We start from the raw sequence: 18769 nt of genomic DNA, 5'->3' as shown, positions 1-18769 counted from the left end.
TCCTTTCTCTGTGTTTCCCTTCTTCCTGCCTGAAAGATAGGCAAATGCAGGTGGATTAGCTTTCTTTTCTCTCTCTCTCTCTCTCCAGGAGCATGAGAACCATACGCTACGGATGGAATAGAAAACTAGAAGCAGTCCAAATCCTTGATGGCTTTCTTAAGTGTCTCCAGAGCTACCGCAGGCTTCTGGGCACGTCCAGGCAGAGACCCGCTCAGAAGCTCTTCTCTGCGACCAAAGATGCTTCTCGTCTTCTTCCTGCTGAGGAACACACCTCTCCGTGGCCCACTGCCTACTGGACACAAGAGAATGATAAAACCTCATCTGTTCAGGGACCATAGTTAGATGCCTGTTACACTTGTTATCCTAACCTTTAGAGGAGATGGATAGGGAGCCCAAGGGAACCTGTATCTGACATAAAGAAACAAAGAGCATGAGGTTAGGGTATAGCTAGCTTCTCTGGGAGATAGGGAACCTCTGTTCAAGGTGAACTTTCTCACGGTGGTGTCCTAGTGCAAGTCATTTGTTTCTGAGCACACTGGAGGCACTTAAATATGTATATATTCACATGCATGTTTGTGTTACATGCATGTTACATGTAAATACATGTATACATTTAAGTATGCATGAAAATGCATACATATTTAAGTATGTTAGTTTGTATACAAACATATGTAACACATACATGTAAACTATCTATGGGTGTACGGATTATAGATTGTTTGTGATGAAGAGGGTGTTGGAACTAGTTGAGGACCCACGATCCTACCAGCTGGACAGAGTTATGCCTGCATGGCCAGGGACCATGGGACCATGGCCAGGGACCAGGGACGATGGCAGATCAGAGCGCTTAAGAACACAGACTCCCTGGGTTCAAACCCCAGTGTCGCCAACGAGTACATTGTTTCAACTCTGTGTCTCAGTGTCCGCCATTTGTGCACGGGGGATAATAACACTGCCTCATGGTTTCATCAGGAGAATTCAGTGAGATGAAATTTGCAAAGCACTTGGAACAGTAACTGGCACTGGGTAAGCCACTGCGTTGGCTCATTAAATGTCAGCGCAGTGCGTCTGGCCTTGTCCAAGGTGTTTATACTCCTAAGGTCTCAGTCCCCCTGGGAATGAATCCATCATGGCTGTTGAGACCTGAAAGGCTCCATTCTCTCTTTAAGAAAGCCAGGAACCCCTTGTCTTTCCCTTCTTGTTCCAAACCTCCAGTGGGGTCCTCTCTAAGTGTAATAGTCTAGTCAACGGTTCTAATCTTGGCTCCCATGCTCCCTGATCTGACTCTATGGCTAATTTGAAATGTCAGAGTTGCCTTGCCCGTCCTTACCTGGGAAGTGGGAAGGCCTCAGATACCGCCCCACCCCCTTATTCTTCTCTACTGATAAGGTATTACTGCATGTGGCTGGAGATGGGGGTCAGGGGAGTCTGGGGGCCTGTCATGCAAGAACAGAAACTTAGCAGGGACCTGGGAATAAGTCAGGTGAGCAGCAGGTACGGGCCGCGATATTGGGCTGGTCATGGCCTCCAGGTCGGCATCCGACTTCCTGTGGCCAGGGGCTGGGCTTGCTTCAGGCCCCACCTCTTCTGATTCCAAGTCTGCCCATCCTCAACTGTTCCCCTGGACCGGAGCCTGAAGCTACAGGGGTTGGGGGGATGGGAGGTGGGGGCTGTCCCTCCCAGGAAGACTTGCTCTGCTCACCAACAATCCTTTTACGGCTCCTGGGTATGTCCAGGCAATGGACTTGGCTTGGGCCTCCTCTGGAGACAGAGATGGTCTTCCTTGATTTCCTGGAGCCTTCTGGCCCTGTTGGTCGGGCCCAGCTCAGCCCCTCCCACGCCTGAGGCCGACATGGCTACCAGCTGTTAAGCCACTTAGTGGCCAGATCATCTGGGAGTCTCCGGTTGCCACACTCCTGTCTGCTCCTCCTCTGAGCTGGAGCTGAGGTCAAGTAATGCCTGAGTTGCTGCCCAGCTCGGGGAGCCTCTCCCATACCGCAGCCTAATGGGGGGCTGACAGCGGAGGGCTTGTGGGGCCGGCCGGTCCAGCAGAAGGCTGGCTGTTGCCTAGCAAAGCACATGGGCTCTGGTATTTCCTGAAGCTTAAACTCCCTGCCCAGGTGGTCATGTGCACTGGGGCACAGGGAGACTGGGATGTGGCCACCCAGACCCCAGTTCAAACCTCAGCGGCACCAGCCAAAGGAGGGGACAAAGGAACAGCGACCATTTCGGCTGCAGGAAAACACAGCAATGACTGGGCTGCCTTTGACATGGGCAGAGGAGGGGGAGGAGATGGACATTCGTCGCAGAGCTGATCTGCTCTAAACACGTAACAACGAACTTCGGAGGGACAGGCACTGCTCTGAACACGATGTGAGCATTTAGTCGCTGTCGGGAAAACCAAGGCCATGTTGGATGTGGGATGGATCCAATGGAAACTCAGCATGAATGAGGTGACAGACTTTCAGAAATAAGCTCTGTTGTCATCGTCGTTTGGTTGGGGTTGGAGAACAGAGACTGACACCATGGATCACTTGTAGAAAGAGGGCCCCCAAGGCTGTGTGTGGGTGGGTGTGTATCTCCATGAGTCTCAAACCCCTGAGAATCTGATGAACACGTGCATTCTCTCCCCCACAGAAGTAGACACAAACTCATCAAAGCCAAAATTCAGAAGGTTCTGGAAGTCTTTGAAGTCCATCCATAAATAAGTTTTCATAACCCCTGACCCATTATACAGATGAATAAATTGAGGCCCAAAGAGAGCGCCTCACACCTATCGGCGCCTGTGGAAGGGGACAGAAACGAAGCTATAGTTCTCCACAAATAGGCCAGGGGTGTGATTCAGTGCGGGAACAGGGAAAAACCTGCCGGTCGCCTCAAGCAAGGCTCACCTGTGCGGGCTTCTCCTGCCACATTTGTCAGTCGAGGGCACCGGGCGGCAGCCAGCAACCCATCGTCCCCAGAATTGCTGCCCTTTCTGCTTCTGGCCCAGCCTCTCTCCTCTACACCCGCCGGGCGGCTTACTCATGAAATGTCAGCACACACAAAGGGAAGGCTGGAAATGGTGAGAAGGGGCTGCCTTTCTTTTGATCCATTATAATAAACCCTAACTCCAATTTTGGACTTCAAACAGCACGATTGGAATCCTAATCCCCTCCCTGGGATGTCTGCCCAATGGCAGCTCGACAGCCCACATCACTCCCCACCTCAAGATCGTTGCCACAAGTATATCTGCTTCTCCCGAGGCTGCCGCAAGGGGGTTGGGCTCATGGCTCTCCACAAAGGAGCTCCATGGAAAGGACTTTAGAGGTTGTGCAACCTCTCTCCCCCACCCCTGTAGGGCACTGAGTCCCCTCCATAACCTACCCAAGAGACACTGTGGGCTAACTGCTTGCATATCTCCAGTGATGGGAAGCTCACCACTTCTAGCCTATGTTCTTGTCTGGTCTAATCTTATAAGCTCTCTTCTTGGACTTCCTATTATTGGTTTCAATTCAGCCTTTGGGTTCACCACCCAGTCCCTGAGAGCAATACCTTGTTTATATTGATGTCACTTTAAAAATAATGAAAAATTAAAACTAATAACAATAAAAATAATAACAATAGTTATTAAAAGTAATAACATTAGTACTTAGCCACAAGGGCTTTGTGTTAATGTATCCTTCTTTCCCTAGAAAAATGCACACATGCATTAACACACAATTAATTAATTGTGCACTGAATGTAACCCAACTGAAGGTTCTTCTTTTTTTTTTTCCAACTGAAGATTCTGATTCCTTTGAACTTCAGCCCCAGAAATGAAAAAGCAAAGCTAGATACCTAACTTGGTGTTACTTGTTATCCATTTTCTATTTAAATAAAAATACGTCTTAAGAAATAAAACCAATGTAGCTATTTTAGTAAGTAGCTTGAATGTCAAAAAATTAACAAACAAAAAATTTTTTAAAGTGTGTCATTCTTAGAGCTGGGATTACAGATTTCACCCCTCCCACGCTCCTGTTCCATGGGTTATACAAAGAGTTATTTGGGTGAGAGATGGACCACTATGACCAGAAGCTTTTCTTCACCAGCTGGAGGTTGATTGCGGTCACCCTCCTTTGCCTTTCGTTATTTGTAGCATTTTACTTTCATGACAGAAAGAATCCAACTGCCAGACACGTGGCACAGGAAATATCCTTTATTACTCTGCACACTTATTTTTCCATGAAGAGAACAGCTTTGGAAATAAATCCACACCAGACAGAGAAACCTGCATGACATCGGAACGGTCCATGACACAGAGAGGGCACCACTGGAACAATCCTTATTTACACAGAAGTAGAGAAGCAGAGGGATGAGGGCGGGTACCCCAAAAACAACTTCACATTCACCAGTGTCTTTGGTGGCAGTAAGGACACCAGCGCCCGCACAGCTGTGGATCCCGGGGCTCACAAGGGCGTAACACGTCACCCTTGACATCCTTGAAACAAAAGGGTTGGATTTTTTTTTTTTTTTAAATACCCAGTGTTTCCGACATCTGTTGAAGACATACCAGAAAAGGAGGAACTACCGAATGTCCAGAAAAATCCGAGTTCTGGAGGCCAGACATCAGACATCGCTCTACTCCACAGGTTACAAGTCGCCAGATGGTTCTGGAAAGTCCTACAGGAAACAGCGTGCTTCCCTCAAGGTACATCTAGCACAAGAATATCTTCATGGAGACAGGAACATTTTTTAACTGGACAGGACCTTTGATTATGGGATCCAACCCTTGCTTGCAGACAAAGAGCCCTGAAACCCAGAGAGAAAAATCTCCCCTGTCCCCAGGAGCCTGGTGAGGCAGCCGTAGACCCAGGTCCCCTGCGACTCGAAATGCTGAATGGCGCTTGCTTTTCTCTGTTCTTCCCCATTCCCTGGCTTCCAAAAGAAATAAGTGAAATGAGCTCAGCGGGCTTCTCTACTAAGAAATGACCTCTTTGGTGAGCATGTTTCTGTCGCACATCACCATGGCTGCGAAACAGGTCCTATACCACGAGACAGCCAACCACCCCCACCCCTCGGGTGGGGCCGCCAGCCGAGAATTAAGGCAGCTTTGGGGACTTGCATTCAGCAGGACGTTTGGCAAGAATTGGCAGCTCCCCTTTCTCCTTTGTCTCCCTTGCATCTAGAATAAGGACCCTCCCCCCCACCCACAGGGGGACACGGAACCACTGGACTCGGAGCAGATGTTAACGTGGGGGGGGGCGGGTGTTAAACAGATAGTGTACATTTCATGGACAAGAACAATCCTTTAAAAATCTGGGAAAGGGCAAAAGCATCCTATACAGTACACAGGAGCACCCTCACGTTGGGGAACCTCTGCTATCAAAAAAAGGCCACAAAAAAGAAGTCAAACATGACTCAGGACAAAGGACATACACCCCTGTCCCTTAAGTGTAGGTGGGAGGTGAGCCCAGAGCTCTGCCAGCACTTCCACGAGAGCTTCCAAAGGCTCCCAGGGTTCCCTGCCCACCCCCACCACCCTACCCCGCGGAGGGAGGGGGGTCCCCGGGCTTGCCCCCCTCCCTCGCCCCTCCCCCCAGACTCAGCAGCCCCATCCTGCCACAAGGCTGCACCATGGCTTTGGTCTGGCAACGGGTCAGCTAGCACCACATCTCCGACTCACCCTTGAGACAAATGTCTGGAGGCAGAAAGGCCACATGCAGCTGGCAGGTTCCCTCTGTAGGGTGTCCTTGTTCTGATACGCACAGGCTCTCCTGCTCACCCTCATTTCAGCCAGCTGGCCTCAGCTGTCACCCCTCGCTGTTCCCCAGGGCGACCGCGATCATCAGGAAGGGTACCGCTCCATGATCGCCTCTGCCAACCAGCTAGTTGAGAACAGGTGACATCCTTTCCCCTTTCCCTTCTTCCAACACACTGTTCTTTTGCTAAGAGACCCTCCCTGGCCGCTCGACTGGGTTTTGTTTATTTTTCATGACAGCCCTGGGTGGGGGAGACCCTAGTGTGCCGGGCATTTCGGAGAGCTGTGGGCTGAGAGTCAGGTGATCTGACCTGAGGGTCTGACTGGGTCCCTCGGTAGCTGACAACACTTGAACCAGAGTGCCCGAAATGCTGGGCCTTGGTGTTCCCATCTGGGAAATGGGGACAGAAACCAGCCCTGTGGTCCGAGCTGGGAGGACAGGATGTGATGAGGACGCATGCACTCTGTGGAGAAGGAGCATCACCCTGAGGGAGGGATTATCCTTCATGGGACCAGATCCCACCCGTGATGGGTCATCCCGCCCTCGTCTCCCTGAATCCCCACCCTACTGTTCCACTCCATGGGATGCTCCGCTCCCAGGCCCCGCCTTCCACCGTGGTTCAAGACACCTGCCACCTGGGCTGTCCTACACTTTGAGCCAGACTTTTTACACGGAAAGATCAAAGGGCTTCTGATTTTCCCTCCTGCCTCCAAAAAATGACCCACGGACACTGACTTAGCAAGGAAATCTCAGGACCCTGAGAGAGAAAACCATCCCGCTGTGCCCAGCAGGCCCCCACAGAACCATCTTCTGCAAACTGCACGATCCATTGTCAGGCTCAGGGGACACCCCAGTGTTAGGCAAAGCGCCTTCCGGATGTGTGTCATCCTACCCTCCCAGTAGGAATGACCCCTGTATTTATTGACTTCTGGCCCAAGATTCTTCATCAGGGACTTCCAAAGTCACAACAAGAACTTCTAAATCTCGAATTCCAGCGAGGGCATAAGAAGAGACTCAAACCATAAACAGAAACCCCAAACAGATGCCACCAACTTAACCAAACTACGAATCCGTTCTCTGAAGGAGCTGGAACTAACCACCACCACCAGGGGGCGCCAAGCGCAAACGTGTAACAGAACTCAAGCAGGACATTCTCTAAAACCGCCAAGGGCTCCGTCAACTCAGAATATTCTCCCTTCAACTTGAGTGACTAGGTTGCTCTGTACTTGGTCCCACTTTGCCCTCAGGTGCTAAGTCCAGACCATGAAGAGAGACAGAGGGGGTTTTCGGGGCCAACCCCCCCAATCACTTGAAGAGCCCTAGGACCGTGCTTGGGTGGGATTCCCCAGGAAGAATGTTCCAGAACACACGCACATCAGACTCAATGTAGCCAGAGTGAAAACTGTGATGGTTTCTGCTCACGATACCCCAAAGCGTCTATCCGCAGACCCAAGACAGAGACAAACCAACCCAAGCTCCCTTACCAAGGTTCAGATACCACAACGCTGACCGGGTGGCAAGAGGAACCCCGCCCCAGACCCAGGTGGGCTTTTGTTTGGGTTTGGTTTCATGACGTATGACCAAAAGTAACATCCCCTCTCTGATTTGGCTGACAGGATTTCTTCCGAGACCCAAACTCGGAAGAGTTTGGGGAATTCTGCCCGAGCCACGGAGCTTGGCTTGGGCCAGATCCCAAGCTGCGTGAGACCTTCCCCCAAACAAAAGAGGTTCAACAGAAGTCATTCTTCCTGTTCCCTCCTCTCTTCTTGTCCCGTGTCGCTTTCCAATCTAAACTCAAAGCCCACCCACCCCCCACCCTGGGGCCAGATGGACAGAAGGTGAGTAAAAACCAGGTCGCTAAACCATTTGTAACTGGGAAAAGAGGAAGAGGGATAGAAAGACATATCTTTCAGGAGAGGATTTTCAAGACTGTGTCTGGGGTGGTAGCGAAGCCTTGGACCTGGACGTGGGTGCGGCAGGGCTCCTCCCTGGGGCTGCAGTCAGATGGCCAGCCAGTGCTGCAGCTGCGGAGGAAGACGGAAGGTGTTTAGGCCAGGCCGGGGGCAGGTGAGGATGGAGAGCGCCAAGGGCCAGTCGGGAAGGGCAGCAGGAAGCACGGGGGAGTGGAGTGCAGAGAACACACCCCTCCCTCCAAAGATCCTGGAGAACAGGCAGGCTGATTACCTGCTTGTCACTTAGGCCCAGAAAAGGTGAAGAAGCTTCCCAAAGTCACACAGCAAGTCTGAAAACAGGGGGCCCACCAGGACCCTCTCCCATACCCCAACCCCAAGGTTTTTCAGGGAAAAGGACTTAGGTCAACATGGTATTGATGCACCTGCCACTCTTCCTCCAAGATAAGAGATCCCCAGCCTAGTGTGATGACCCCTCAGAGAGAGAGAGACTAAAGCTTAGGGAAGACTGGACATTTGGCTTCCCAGGACTGAGGAGCAGAAGGCCAGGCAGAAGCTGGCAGATGCAGAGGAGAGGCCCCTCTCCTCCCTTCCTGACACCATAGCCCTGGGACTCCAGCCCACAGCTGCCTGAGACTTTGTGGCGTGTAGGCCTGCAGCCAGCATGTGGGGAGTAATTAGGGCCTGGCCCCCGCCCGGAACATTCCAGCCTGTACGTACTTGGAACTGCCTGACGTCCCTCTGGGCCACCAGGTGGTGCTCATTCTCCGGGGTGATGCCGTAGGCCAGTCTCTGTAAGAAGACAGACACAGGAGGTGGGGGTGTGTGGGGTGGGGTGTGTGTGTGTGTGTGTGTGTGTGTGTGTGTGTGTGTTTCAGCCAGACCGAGGGACACCAGCCCAGCAGCCACCCCCAGTCACAGACCACCTCCTGGTTGACCCCGAAGATCCACAGAAACGGCGTGTGAGGTCCATACAAGACACCCCCTGTCCTTGTTTATAGAGTGGGTCTGTTCACTTTGAGTTATCTGGGCTGACTACTGCGGTCAGACACTGGGGAGGCCCCCTGGGGTGCAGACACAGGGCAGGGACTTGGGGGGGCTCACTGGGGTCCATGATGGATCACTGCATGGTGCAGAGCCCTTGCTGCTCCCTAAGTGTGAAACATGAAAAGCTCCAAGCAGATCCAGGTTAAGCTCACGGAACACAGGTCCTCGCAGTGACCTAGAGGCTCTGGGACGTGGGATTTCAAGGACAGGAAATGCATCACAAGGACCTGGGGTGGGGGGGGGGGACGCAGCCCAGCCTGGGACCCTGTTCCCTAAGCCCTCGTTTGGCTCACTTCCTGCCTCCCTCATCTGTATTTCTGTCTCCGGCTTAGAATGTGAGCTCTGGGGAGTTATATCTAGTGCCAGCAGCCTGCCGGGGCCAGGCAACCTCACGGCAGGGAAGCGAGACCATGAGGGGATAAAGGAATGGAAGCTTCATCTCGCAAAGGAAGGACTTGAGGCAGAGGCTGTCACCATGATACATAAAAGAAAGCGCTTTTGAATAACCAATGAGGATAGACTTTCTCTGAGAGGAAAGGCCCTGTTTCCTAAACCCTTCTCCGGGTATCTGCATGTACAACGCACCCCGGTAAAAGAAGAAGATGTATTCTGGAAATCTCTGGGTTTGGCTGGTGGGTGTCAGGTTCGGGAAAGAGGCAGGTAAAAGCTGAGGTGGCTAGGTCACGGTCAGCGCAGACTGGAAGATAGGGACATCGGGGACAGGACAGAACTCAGAAGGGGACACCAGGTTCATGTTAATAATAACCACAGGAACAGGGAGCGGAGACGCCTGCCGCACACAACCGGACAGCAGGGGGCGCGCGCGGACCGCCTCCTGGAGCGGGGCACCGGGCTAAGCGCTACTTTTACCTTTCCAAGGTCCCTATTGCTGAGCGTGAAAACTCGGGCTGGGGTGTGGTCATGACTGGGCCATCGCGGTGGCTCTGGTGTACGCGCCCTCGTGTCTGCCCTCTTTCGGCCCATCAGCGATGCCTAGAGATACCCCCGCCATCCCTGCCTCCCCCGACCCCGCTGGTCCAGCCCGGCCCACACCCCGACCTCACCTCCCGAAGGGAGCCCCGTATGCTGAAGAACTTGTAGACGCTGTAGGCCGGCACCAGCACCATGGAGGAGAGCGCGATTCCCCACCCGACCCAGTTGGCCCAGAGCGGGAAGACGTAGTCGTCGTAGTTGAGCGGCTTGAAGTTGATGACACTCACCACCACCACAAACTGCGGGGACACCAGGGAGGGACGGAGGGGAGCAGGTGGGAGGGATGCAGCAGCAGGAGAGAAAAAAAAAGAGAGGAGAAGGTTGAGAGGCAGGAAGTGTTCAAGAAGCAAATGGTGACAAGAAAGGAGACAGAGGGAGCAAGAGACACAGAAGAGGCATGGGAAGGTGACACACATTCCCCTGCTTGAGCCCAGCCCCCCCCCCCACCCCGGGCTCCCCAACCCAGCCCCCTAGGCCCTGGAAGCCCCAGACAGACACCCTGTACACACCAGGAGGAAGGCGGGGCTGACAAACTTCCAGCACAGTCTCCAGTAGAGGCCTGGCTTGAACCCCATCATCTGTTGGATGTCGTTGCTGAACCTGTCCACACCTGGGCACACACAGGGCAGGCCAGTCACACTACCCCCCACCGAAGAGCCCCTGGCCGCCCCTCTCAGTCCACCCCTGAGAGTCAGGCCCCAGGAGGGGTGGCCAGGCAGTCAGGCAAGAGGCGGGCACTGTGGCACTTGGGAGATCTGGCCGCGGGCACTGAGTTGGTGCCGAAGACATGCCCTGTAGGTGCCGTGTGTGCCGACGACACGGGTGGCCCCAGAGGGCACTGTGCTCAGTGAAGTCAGGCAGTCTCAGAGGTACCAATACCTCTTCGATCTCAAAAAACAAACCAGAGGAACAAAGCAAAAAAGAGACAAGCGAAAAACCAGACACTTCGAGACACAGAACACATGTGGTGGCCAGAACGGACCTGGGCGGGGGGGTGCGGGAGACTGAGAAAGGAGGGTAAGAGGTACACGCTTCCAGCTTGTAAGTAAATAGGTCTTAGAGCCCAGGGAGGAGAGGGAACAATACTGTAGGAATAGTGTTCAGGGCCCAGTGGTAATGACACTGTGGGTGGCGAGCACCAAGGAAGGTACAGAGCGTCCCATCGCTATGTTATACACCTGAAGCTAAAACAACACTGCATGTCAACTACTTGTCAATGAAAAATTTAAAATATATATACATATATAGTATTGACTTATGTGCCACTCCGATTTATTTTTGCAGAGGGAAAGCCATGCTCCAGAAGTGGAGAGGACCAGCCCCGAGTGACACAGCCAGGCAGCCGGGCTCCTAGAACAGTGACGTCATGGTGTGGAAGAGCCCAGCCTCACACGGATCGACTCTTTGATGTGACTCGTGGGGAAAGAAAGGAGCAGTTGGAACGCATGTGACACTTTGTGACACCTTCTCCCCGTTCAGCTGCAGAATAAGGCTGTCAGAGAGAACGCGAGATGCCCGGTCCCATCTGGGTTTCAGAGACACAACGGAAGTGATTTTCGTTGAACTACAACTACATCCCACATTTGGGATGTACTTTTACTAAAATAGTTACTCATCGTTTATCTGAGTTTCAAGTGTAACTGGGTGTCTTGTATTCTGTTTGCTAAATGTGGCCACCTTACTCTGGAAGGAATTTTATGGCTTGGGGGAATCTGTGTTCCCCAGTAAAAGCTGGCACTGTGCGGCCCTGGGGGGGGGGGTCCTTGCAGCTGCCTGTGCAAAGGCAAAAATGAACTGGCAGGGCAGCGGGGCTGTGCCTAAGAAGCTGTCTGCTCTGTTCTAGAATCAGCAGCGGCTGTCCTGGAAATGGAGAACCCTTTGCATATCTGGGTGGTGTCTGAGGCTTTCCTGTGTGCTCTGGGCCCGCCGACATACCATAGAACCAGGAGACGCCGATGGCTTCCATGAGCACAGCAAACAGAATGGATGTCCCCGCCGCGAAGGTGTCCAGTAGGGTCAGCACATACATCCCGCCCTGGGTGTGGAGGGAGAAAGTCTGAGACCATCCTGCCCAGAAATGGCCACCAACTACCACATCCGTCCCAGCCCCCCGTCCCCTGTCGCACTGGCTCAGAACCCTGTTTGCGAAGGCAGGTGTCAGTGTCCTGGGCTTATTGTCTTAATGTCGCATATTTGTGCTCTTCCAGAGGGCCAAGGGTGGGTGTTCGAGCCGGTCACAAGTGAGCTGACTTCCAAAGGGACTTTGGCTTCCCCTCAAATAAATTAGCAGTTTGGAAAAGTCGCCTGGAATCCCTCAGGCTCAGAGGTGGGAGACTGAGAACATTGGGGTGTCGCCCTGGGGAGATCAGGCTGCAGGGCTGATGCCTGTCCCACTGTGGTTCTCCTGAGCTCACCCCGGCACCCCCCCCCCCATCCCCACCCCCAATCCCTACCCCATCGCACTGCCATTGGCTGGGAATTCCTGACCAGACTGGATTGAAATGCAGCCTCCAGAGCTCCAGGTGACCCAGAGCCCAGCCCCTCCTCACCTTGGTGATGCAAAACAGGGCCAGAAGGAAGGTTCCAAAGGTGACCCCAAACGTGAAGAGTTTCCGGTGTCTCTTCAGGACCTGGAAGTCGTCCGCCAGGCCGGTGATGACGGCCTCCATGCCTCCCATCTGCACAGAGCCAGGTGGGGTGAGAAGCAGGCAGGAGGGTCGGCCCGCCCACCCGGCTCGGCCCTGCTCTCAACCCGGCTCAGAACTCGGAACTATGTGGGAGAAGCTGAAGAGAAAACCCCAGTTTCCCTCTGGACAGCAAGTCTCCGTCTGCTGTCCCACACACTCGCCTGAGCGGGGCCCATGAGCCCAGGAGGGTGCTGCGATGAAATGCCAGACTGCTCGCGCATCTCGCCTATTTGTGTAGGAGTAAGAGTCTTTCTGGAAGCAACTCTCAGAGTAGAGCTGCCAGCGGTTGGAGCCTGAGGCAGCGGTTTGTGACAAGGATTTCTGGCTGCCTTTCCAACTGTCAAGCCAGGGGTCACCTTCTTGCACGTCCCCTCTCAGAGTCTGAAAGGCTCTCCAGTGAGTACTAATCATGTGCTCACTTAAGGGACACCCCAAGCCTGGGATGGCAGGTGAGAAGCACACATGGCTTCCCTTTCTTCCTCTACACACCCCCGGGCCCCCGGCAGACCGTGTTAACCACGATTGGGATTCCTTCCTGTGAGCCTAAAAGTGGCCTCAGAATCCTTCTTAACACAGTGCCCCCGGCAGACCTACCGACTGAAAGGAAGAGACAGCGAGGGGACCCTCTTTCGCCAGCCCTACCCTGAGACTCTGGCAAACTTGAGGAAGTGACAGGCCAGAGGTGGGAGCAGACCTAGAAGTCGGTAAATCGAATGTGGCCTCCGTAAAATAAAAGGTTCTAAGAAACCAACAGGACCCTGAGTGTTTGTGGATTTCTGTGATGCCCCTGGGGTTTCTACTGGTCCTTAGCCTGGACCTAGAGGAGCTCACTTCCTGGTCTGCCTTTAATTAGGACTTCCTGAAAATCACTAGCAATCAGGTGGGCACTTCAGGTTGAGTCACTGGGGGGCCGGGAAGGACAGGCCCAGGGTGTCCCCCACTCCCGCCCTCCCGGTGTGTGCGCGGCGCCGTCTCCCGAACAGGGTCACTCACCGAGCTGTCAATTCCCAGAGCCAGGAGCATGATGAAGAACACGACCGCCCAGAATGTGGATCCCGACAGGGTGGAAATGGCTTCTGGGTACAAGATGAAAACCAGGCCAGCTCCTGGAAGAAGCAGGGAGGGCATCCTCAAGGGCTGGGCCAGCTGTCGGGGAGGCGGATGGCCGAAGCGTAGCCGAGGCCCCATTCGCCCGGCCGACCCCGCTGCCATATTTGGCTGGTCCCCTGGGGCCAAGCAATTCCAGGTTCTGCGATGACAGGTGATGCTGGCCCCAGCTCGCCGTCCGTTATGCCCGGAGGGGGCAGACCTCCAACCCCGGGCGGCAGCAGGCCACAGGCTGCAGATCCCACGCCTCACACGCCCTCAGAGAACCTCTTACTCTCAAAAGTCCGTGATCCTCAGGGCCCATGCGAGTTCCCTCCCAGGCCCCAGCTCCTGGCCAGAGCAGGAGCAGCAGTAGGGGAGGGCAGGTTCAAGGTCAGGCTGCTCAGGCTTTGAATGCTGGCACGGCAGCTCACGAACCGGCTGACCCTGGACCACTCCCATGGCCGGAGTCTCTGCTTTCTCACCTGTAAAGTGGGTCATTTACCCTTTGTCTTGCAGTCCCATGAGGACTAATGAGGGTATGTCAACAGCTCAGCATAGGGGTTCACAATAGGTCCCACCTAGCCTGACCCACGGGAAGGTTCTGCGGCACAGGCAGAAGCCAGGAGGGCCAGGAACGCCCACTCACGGCCACAGAGAAAGCCCATGACATGGACCATGTGGAAGGTTCCAGGCCCAGCCCTCTTGTTCCCTTAGCCACCCACAGGAAAGCCGCTGGCCAAGGGCACGATGGTTTTCTCAGCCCCTCCCACATCTGCCCACCCACCTTCAGTGGCCACGTCCTCAATGTTGACCTTGTGTTCGTGGGCCATGTAACCGAGGATGGAGAAGATGGCGAACCCAGAGACGAAGCTGGTGACACAGTTGATGGTGCTGGTGAGCAGGGCGTCCCTGGGGGAGAGGAGCACTGTGGGGTCAAGTGGCCAGACTCCCCCGGCCTGCTCCCCGAGCCCTTGCACCATCTATGGGACAGCCACCTCCAACACCAGCCCCTCCTGCTGCTGCAGGGACCCCAGCGCCCCACTGGGTTGGGGCCGCTTGGAGATCAAGGACTGGTGTCCAGCTCTTATTGGGGAATCACCCAACTGGCCTCCTTCTTCAGCAAACTGCCCGTAGCTCCCTAGCACTTCTCGGCATCTCAACCTGGCCTTTAGGAGCTTTGTTGAGATGACCCAACCTTCCTTCCTGGCTTCCTTTCCATGACTCCCCAACACGCAGTCTTGGAACATTCCAGGTTGGTCAGCTTGCCGGCCCACCAAAGGCCCACCTCCCTGGCTCCTCTCAGATTTCTCCCCGCCGTGCGTGCTGGCTGCCCCGGGTCCACCGATCCGACTACCAGCGATCCTCCGAGGCTCTCCCCTAACTTCCCTCCCTGTTTCTGCTGAGCCCCTGCTACTGGCTGATCACCCCGCTTCTCTAGCCTGGCCCCGTGGCATGTGTCCCTCCCCCTCTGTCTCACTCTAGAGGCAGCATGATTCTGCCTGAAGCTTCAGAGGGAGTGGGCTGCAGGTGTGTCCCAGTCTGACGGCTGCACAGCTCAGGGCCCACAGTGGGGCAGTGTCATGTGCTGAGTGAGGCCCGAGCTACAACGTGATCTTCTGGCTCTGCTGCTCTGTGCAGACTCCTCGGCCCACACTGCGGTCTCCCCTCTGACCCTGCCAGGCCCTCACCTCTTGTGCGACCAGCCTTTGCCTGTAGAACATTAGACAGACAGACAGACAGACAGCGCTGTCTGCTCTTGAAAGCCTGTACACAGCCCTCCTCTGCACCAGTAGCCCATCCCCATGAGCTTCCAGCCACCTCCAGTGGCCTCGACTTTTCCAGGTGAGGACCTTGCATGTTTAAGGGCTGTCCTGCACTGAGATACATTGGTTAGGACCCCTCCACCCCCCTAGAGGTCTTGTCAGAGTTCACAGAACACCCCCTCTGGAGTTCACAGAAGGTCCGCTCTGCCTCATTTCACAGAAGAAGAAAGCCAAGAGGGGTTGACTTGCTCCAGACCAGAACCCGCTCTCCTACTCTCCAGGGGTCAGGCCCCAGGATCCACAGCTTTCCAGAGCCCTCATAAGGATCTCACCTGTAGCAGTTGTTGTCAAATTTGTTGTAACTGGCAAAGGCAATCAGGACTCCAAATCCAGCCCCCAAGGAAAAAAATATCTGGGTTGCCGCATCGATCCAGACCTGAAACAGGCACACAAGGGCCATCAACCTCTGCTTCCTCGAGGTCGGGAAGGCTGCTCCAGGAAGGAAGGGGAGCCCCGGGGATGTCTGAGATCTGAGGAAGTGAGGTCCGAACCGGCGATGGGCAGCCACATAATCCCTCCCCAGAAGCCTGCTCGAAGCTTCGGTGGAGAGAGACCCCTCTAGAAGCCCCTGGCTTTGGTGACCTGGAATGAGCTCAGGCTGGACAAACTCACAGGCTCAGTCTGACGTCCAGATTTTCAATGAAAGTTATGAAACTCACGGTGCCTAGGTTAGGATGTGGATGGACTGAGGGCAAAGGGTAGGACCATCTCTGGAGTTTCACAGACTGCAGCTTCGGAAAAGGGATGAGGATTCCCAGCAGCTTCCACCAGCCCACAGTGCTGACCCCTCGGGGGAGGAGGGAGGGCACGGGGGTTACTTATTCCATCTTCTGGGTGATGAAGGCACACGTCTGAGGCCCGGAGCTCTGAGCACTGCCCCCACCGGATTCCTAGCCCTGGTCAATTTCACGTGTGTGCACATCTGCGAGGGGGGCACAGTTATACCCCGCCCACTTGGACTGAGTTGAATTTTCGAGTTTTGCATCACCTGGCTCATGTTATCCTCGGCTTCCCTATGCTGCGAGCAGAAGGTGGAAAAAAAGAAGCAATCTGATGGGGGAGGAGGGGTCTGCTCCCTGAGGCATCACGCGGGCTCAATTTCTATTCATCCGAAAGACAGGGTGTTTGAACAGGTGGGGAACAAATAGAACTCCGACTTGTTTCACGATTTACAAGACTGTGCGAGTCCTGAGCTCCATTATCTTTCTGACAGTTCCTAAGGAAACAGGTTTTCCCCTCAGTTATTGGATGAGAACACCGCAGTGTGTTGGGACATCGTAGCTATGGGAGGTGCGTACGGGGACTCCTCCCTCCTAAGCCCATGTTGTTCCCGCTGCCGGGATTGCTGTGTGTTCAGAGAGTGTGAAGAAGCCTTTGGGAAGAGTGAGGGGAATTGCTGAGCTGTTGTCAGGGATGCGGGCTTCAGGGAGGATGCGGAAATGACCTCAGCCATGGTTGGAAGATGCTCAAGGCACCGGGTACCTCCGCGGCTGTCTCTGATCCCAACCTCATCCCGCTGCCTTGGGGTCCCCTCCATATTCATCCCACCTGCATTTTGTCTGTGTCTCTCACAGGACAGTGGGCTGGAAGAGGCTGGGGCAGCACTGGGGGCGTAGTCAGCAGGGTCCAGATCGCCCTGTGGTGGCTGTTGCTGCTTCTGCTCACATCATGGGATGGCAGCAGAGGATAGAGTTGGGGACCAGATGTGGAATTAGGGCTGGGGTGGCTGGGGTAGGGGGAACTGAGAGGCCATGGCAGGCATCAGGACCCAGGACAGAGTGCTGCTCCCCTTGGAAAGAGGGGTCTGCAGAGGACACCATGTGTCTGGCCACAGAGTCCTGGGTCATCTGAGCTGGGAGATCATCAGGTGCAAATCAAACAGCATTGGTCAGACTGTGAAGTTGTGGCCCAGAGAGGGAACACTCTGTCCTCTGTCCCAGGCGCTGCCACCGATTTGTGGCCAATCTAGGATCAGATTTCCTGCCATTGCTTGCCCCAAGAACCCTCCCCAACCCCGGCCTGAAGGTGGACAGTCCCAGGCACTGACCGTGGCCTCTTTCAGGCGGTAGAAGTCGATGTGCAGGTAGGCATTGATGCCGTTCGAGGCGCCAGGCAGCGTGATGCCGTGGACCAGGAGCACGAAGAGCACGAGGTAGGGCAGCGTGGCTGTGATCCACACCACCTGGCAGTGGACAGAGGGCGGGGCCGTAGGGTCAGGTCCTTGCCCAGGGAGCCAGGTGTGCCCTCCCCAAACTTTCCTTCACCCCATGTGCAAGCCCCAGGCTCCATCTCTTGGCCAGGCCACTCTCTCGGGCAGCCCAGAACAGGTGGGACCGCTCACACAGGTGGCCCTGCTCCAGAAGTGAAGGGCAGCCAGGACAGGGATGAGGTTCTCACGGCTCCCAACCCCTCCTCTTCTCTGAGCTGCCTCTACTGACACCCTCAGGTTGCCCCAGGCAGATCTAAGCATGCCCACCTTGATTTCTCCACCCGCACTCCCTCCCCCGACTCCTCTCTCTACCTCCTGTACCTTCCTTCATACATATCCTCCCAACTCATTGCCCAAGAAGGAATTCGTTGTCCAAGAAGGACTGTGGTGGGGCAGGAAGCAGAGTCTCTGACTGTTCTTTATCTTGGGTCGGATTTAGGACAAAGACAGACCGTCTCTTCCAGAAACCCCTACCGAAAGAGATTAGCCCCAGACTTAAAAGCGACATTTTTCTTACCCCCTTGCCGAAAGTGGAAAAACAGAGACCAAAAGGAGGGAGAGAGGAAGGTTGTATGGGCTCTGTCGCTGTCCCTGCTCACTCCTGACTACACATTAGAGTACTCTGGGCAAATTTATAGTTTAGAATGTCAAAGTTCAGCTCCTAGTCTCTGGGTTTCTAATTTAATCAATCTGTTGTGAGGCCTGTACTTTGGTAGGTTTTGAAAGCTTCCCCCTTCCCTGGTGATGCAACTGGTCAAGGTCAAGGTCAAACATCACTGCTCTAGACAGCTGCAGCCCTGGAGAGCCTTGTGGAAAGGAGGCTGCGCCTCCAGCAAAAAATCTGCTCGGGCCTGGGTTAGCTAGACTGAAGAAGACTCAGCCAAAAAAGAAGAGGACACAGGACTTAAGGACCAGAGGGTCCCTCTTCTCAAAGCCCTGGCACTAGGCAGCCTCTAGAATCTTCACACATCCCTGGGGAGAATATGGAAGCCCTGAAACATGACCAAGGGTAAAATTCTTTCCTGGGCCAGAAAGATATCGGCTCAATACAAAAAATGAAATGTGAAAAACAAAGTTCTGTTTTCCATATTTACATGGAAGGACTGGGATTATCTTCATTGTCTGTCTTTCCCATTAAACCAGGGGCTCCTTGGAAGCAATATCCCAATATTTTTCAAACTTGTATCATGCACATGACATACATGAGTGTTTATAAAACATTTGTTAGATAGAGGGCTAGATAATTGGACAGATGCATAGATGAATGACTGGATGGTTGGATGGATGGATA

At 54.2% G+C, this 18769-nt stretch overlaps 1 protein-coding gene across 1 annotated transcript in view; it reads right to left on the bottom strand.

Moving 5' to 3' along the window:
• Nucleotides 1-7563: 7563 nt before the first annotated feature.
• Nucleotides 7564-18769, bottom strand: part of SLC6A2 (solute carrier family 6 member 2) — a 43291-nt gene continuing 32085 nt past the window's right edge. Inside the window, exons 5-14 of the mRNA XM_059381481.1 lie at nucleotides 17317-17451; nucleotides 15542-15645; nucleotides 14231-14355; nucleotides 13351-13463; nucleotides 12220-12348; nucleotides 11606-11705; nucleotides 10180-10280; nucleotides 9742-9909; nucleotides 8351-8422; nucleotides 7564-7744 (exon numbers count right to left, since the gene is read on the bottom strand). Coding sequence (XP_059237464.1) covers nucleotides 7721-7744; nucleotides 8351-8422; nucleotides 9742-9909; nucleotides 10180-10280; nucleotides 11606-11705; nucleotides 12220-12348; nucleotides 13351-13463; nucleotides 14231-14355; nucleotides 15542-15645; nucleotides 17317-17451 — 1071 coding nt within the window. The 3' untranslated portion in view covers nucleotides 7564-7720. The remainder of the gene's footprint in view (nucleotides 7745-8350; nucleotides 8423-9741; nucleotides 9910-10179; nucleotides 10281-11605; nucleotides 11706-12219; nucleotides 12349-13350; nucleotides 13464-14230; nucleotides 14356-15541; nucleotides 15646-17316; nucleotides 17452-18769) is intronic.

Source organism: Mustela nigripes, chromosome 17 (genome assembly GCF_022355385.1).
Source record: "Mustela nigripes isolate SB6536 chromosome 17, MUSNIG.SB6536, whole genome shotgun sequence".
Classification (NCBI taxonomy): Eukaryota; Metazoa; Chordata; class Mammalia; order Carnivora; family Mustelidae; genus Mustela; species Mustela nigripes.
The sequence above is the reverse complement of the archived record's forward strand: the minus strand, read 5'-3'. Positions and strand labels throughout refer to the sequence as shown.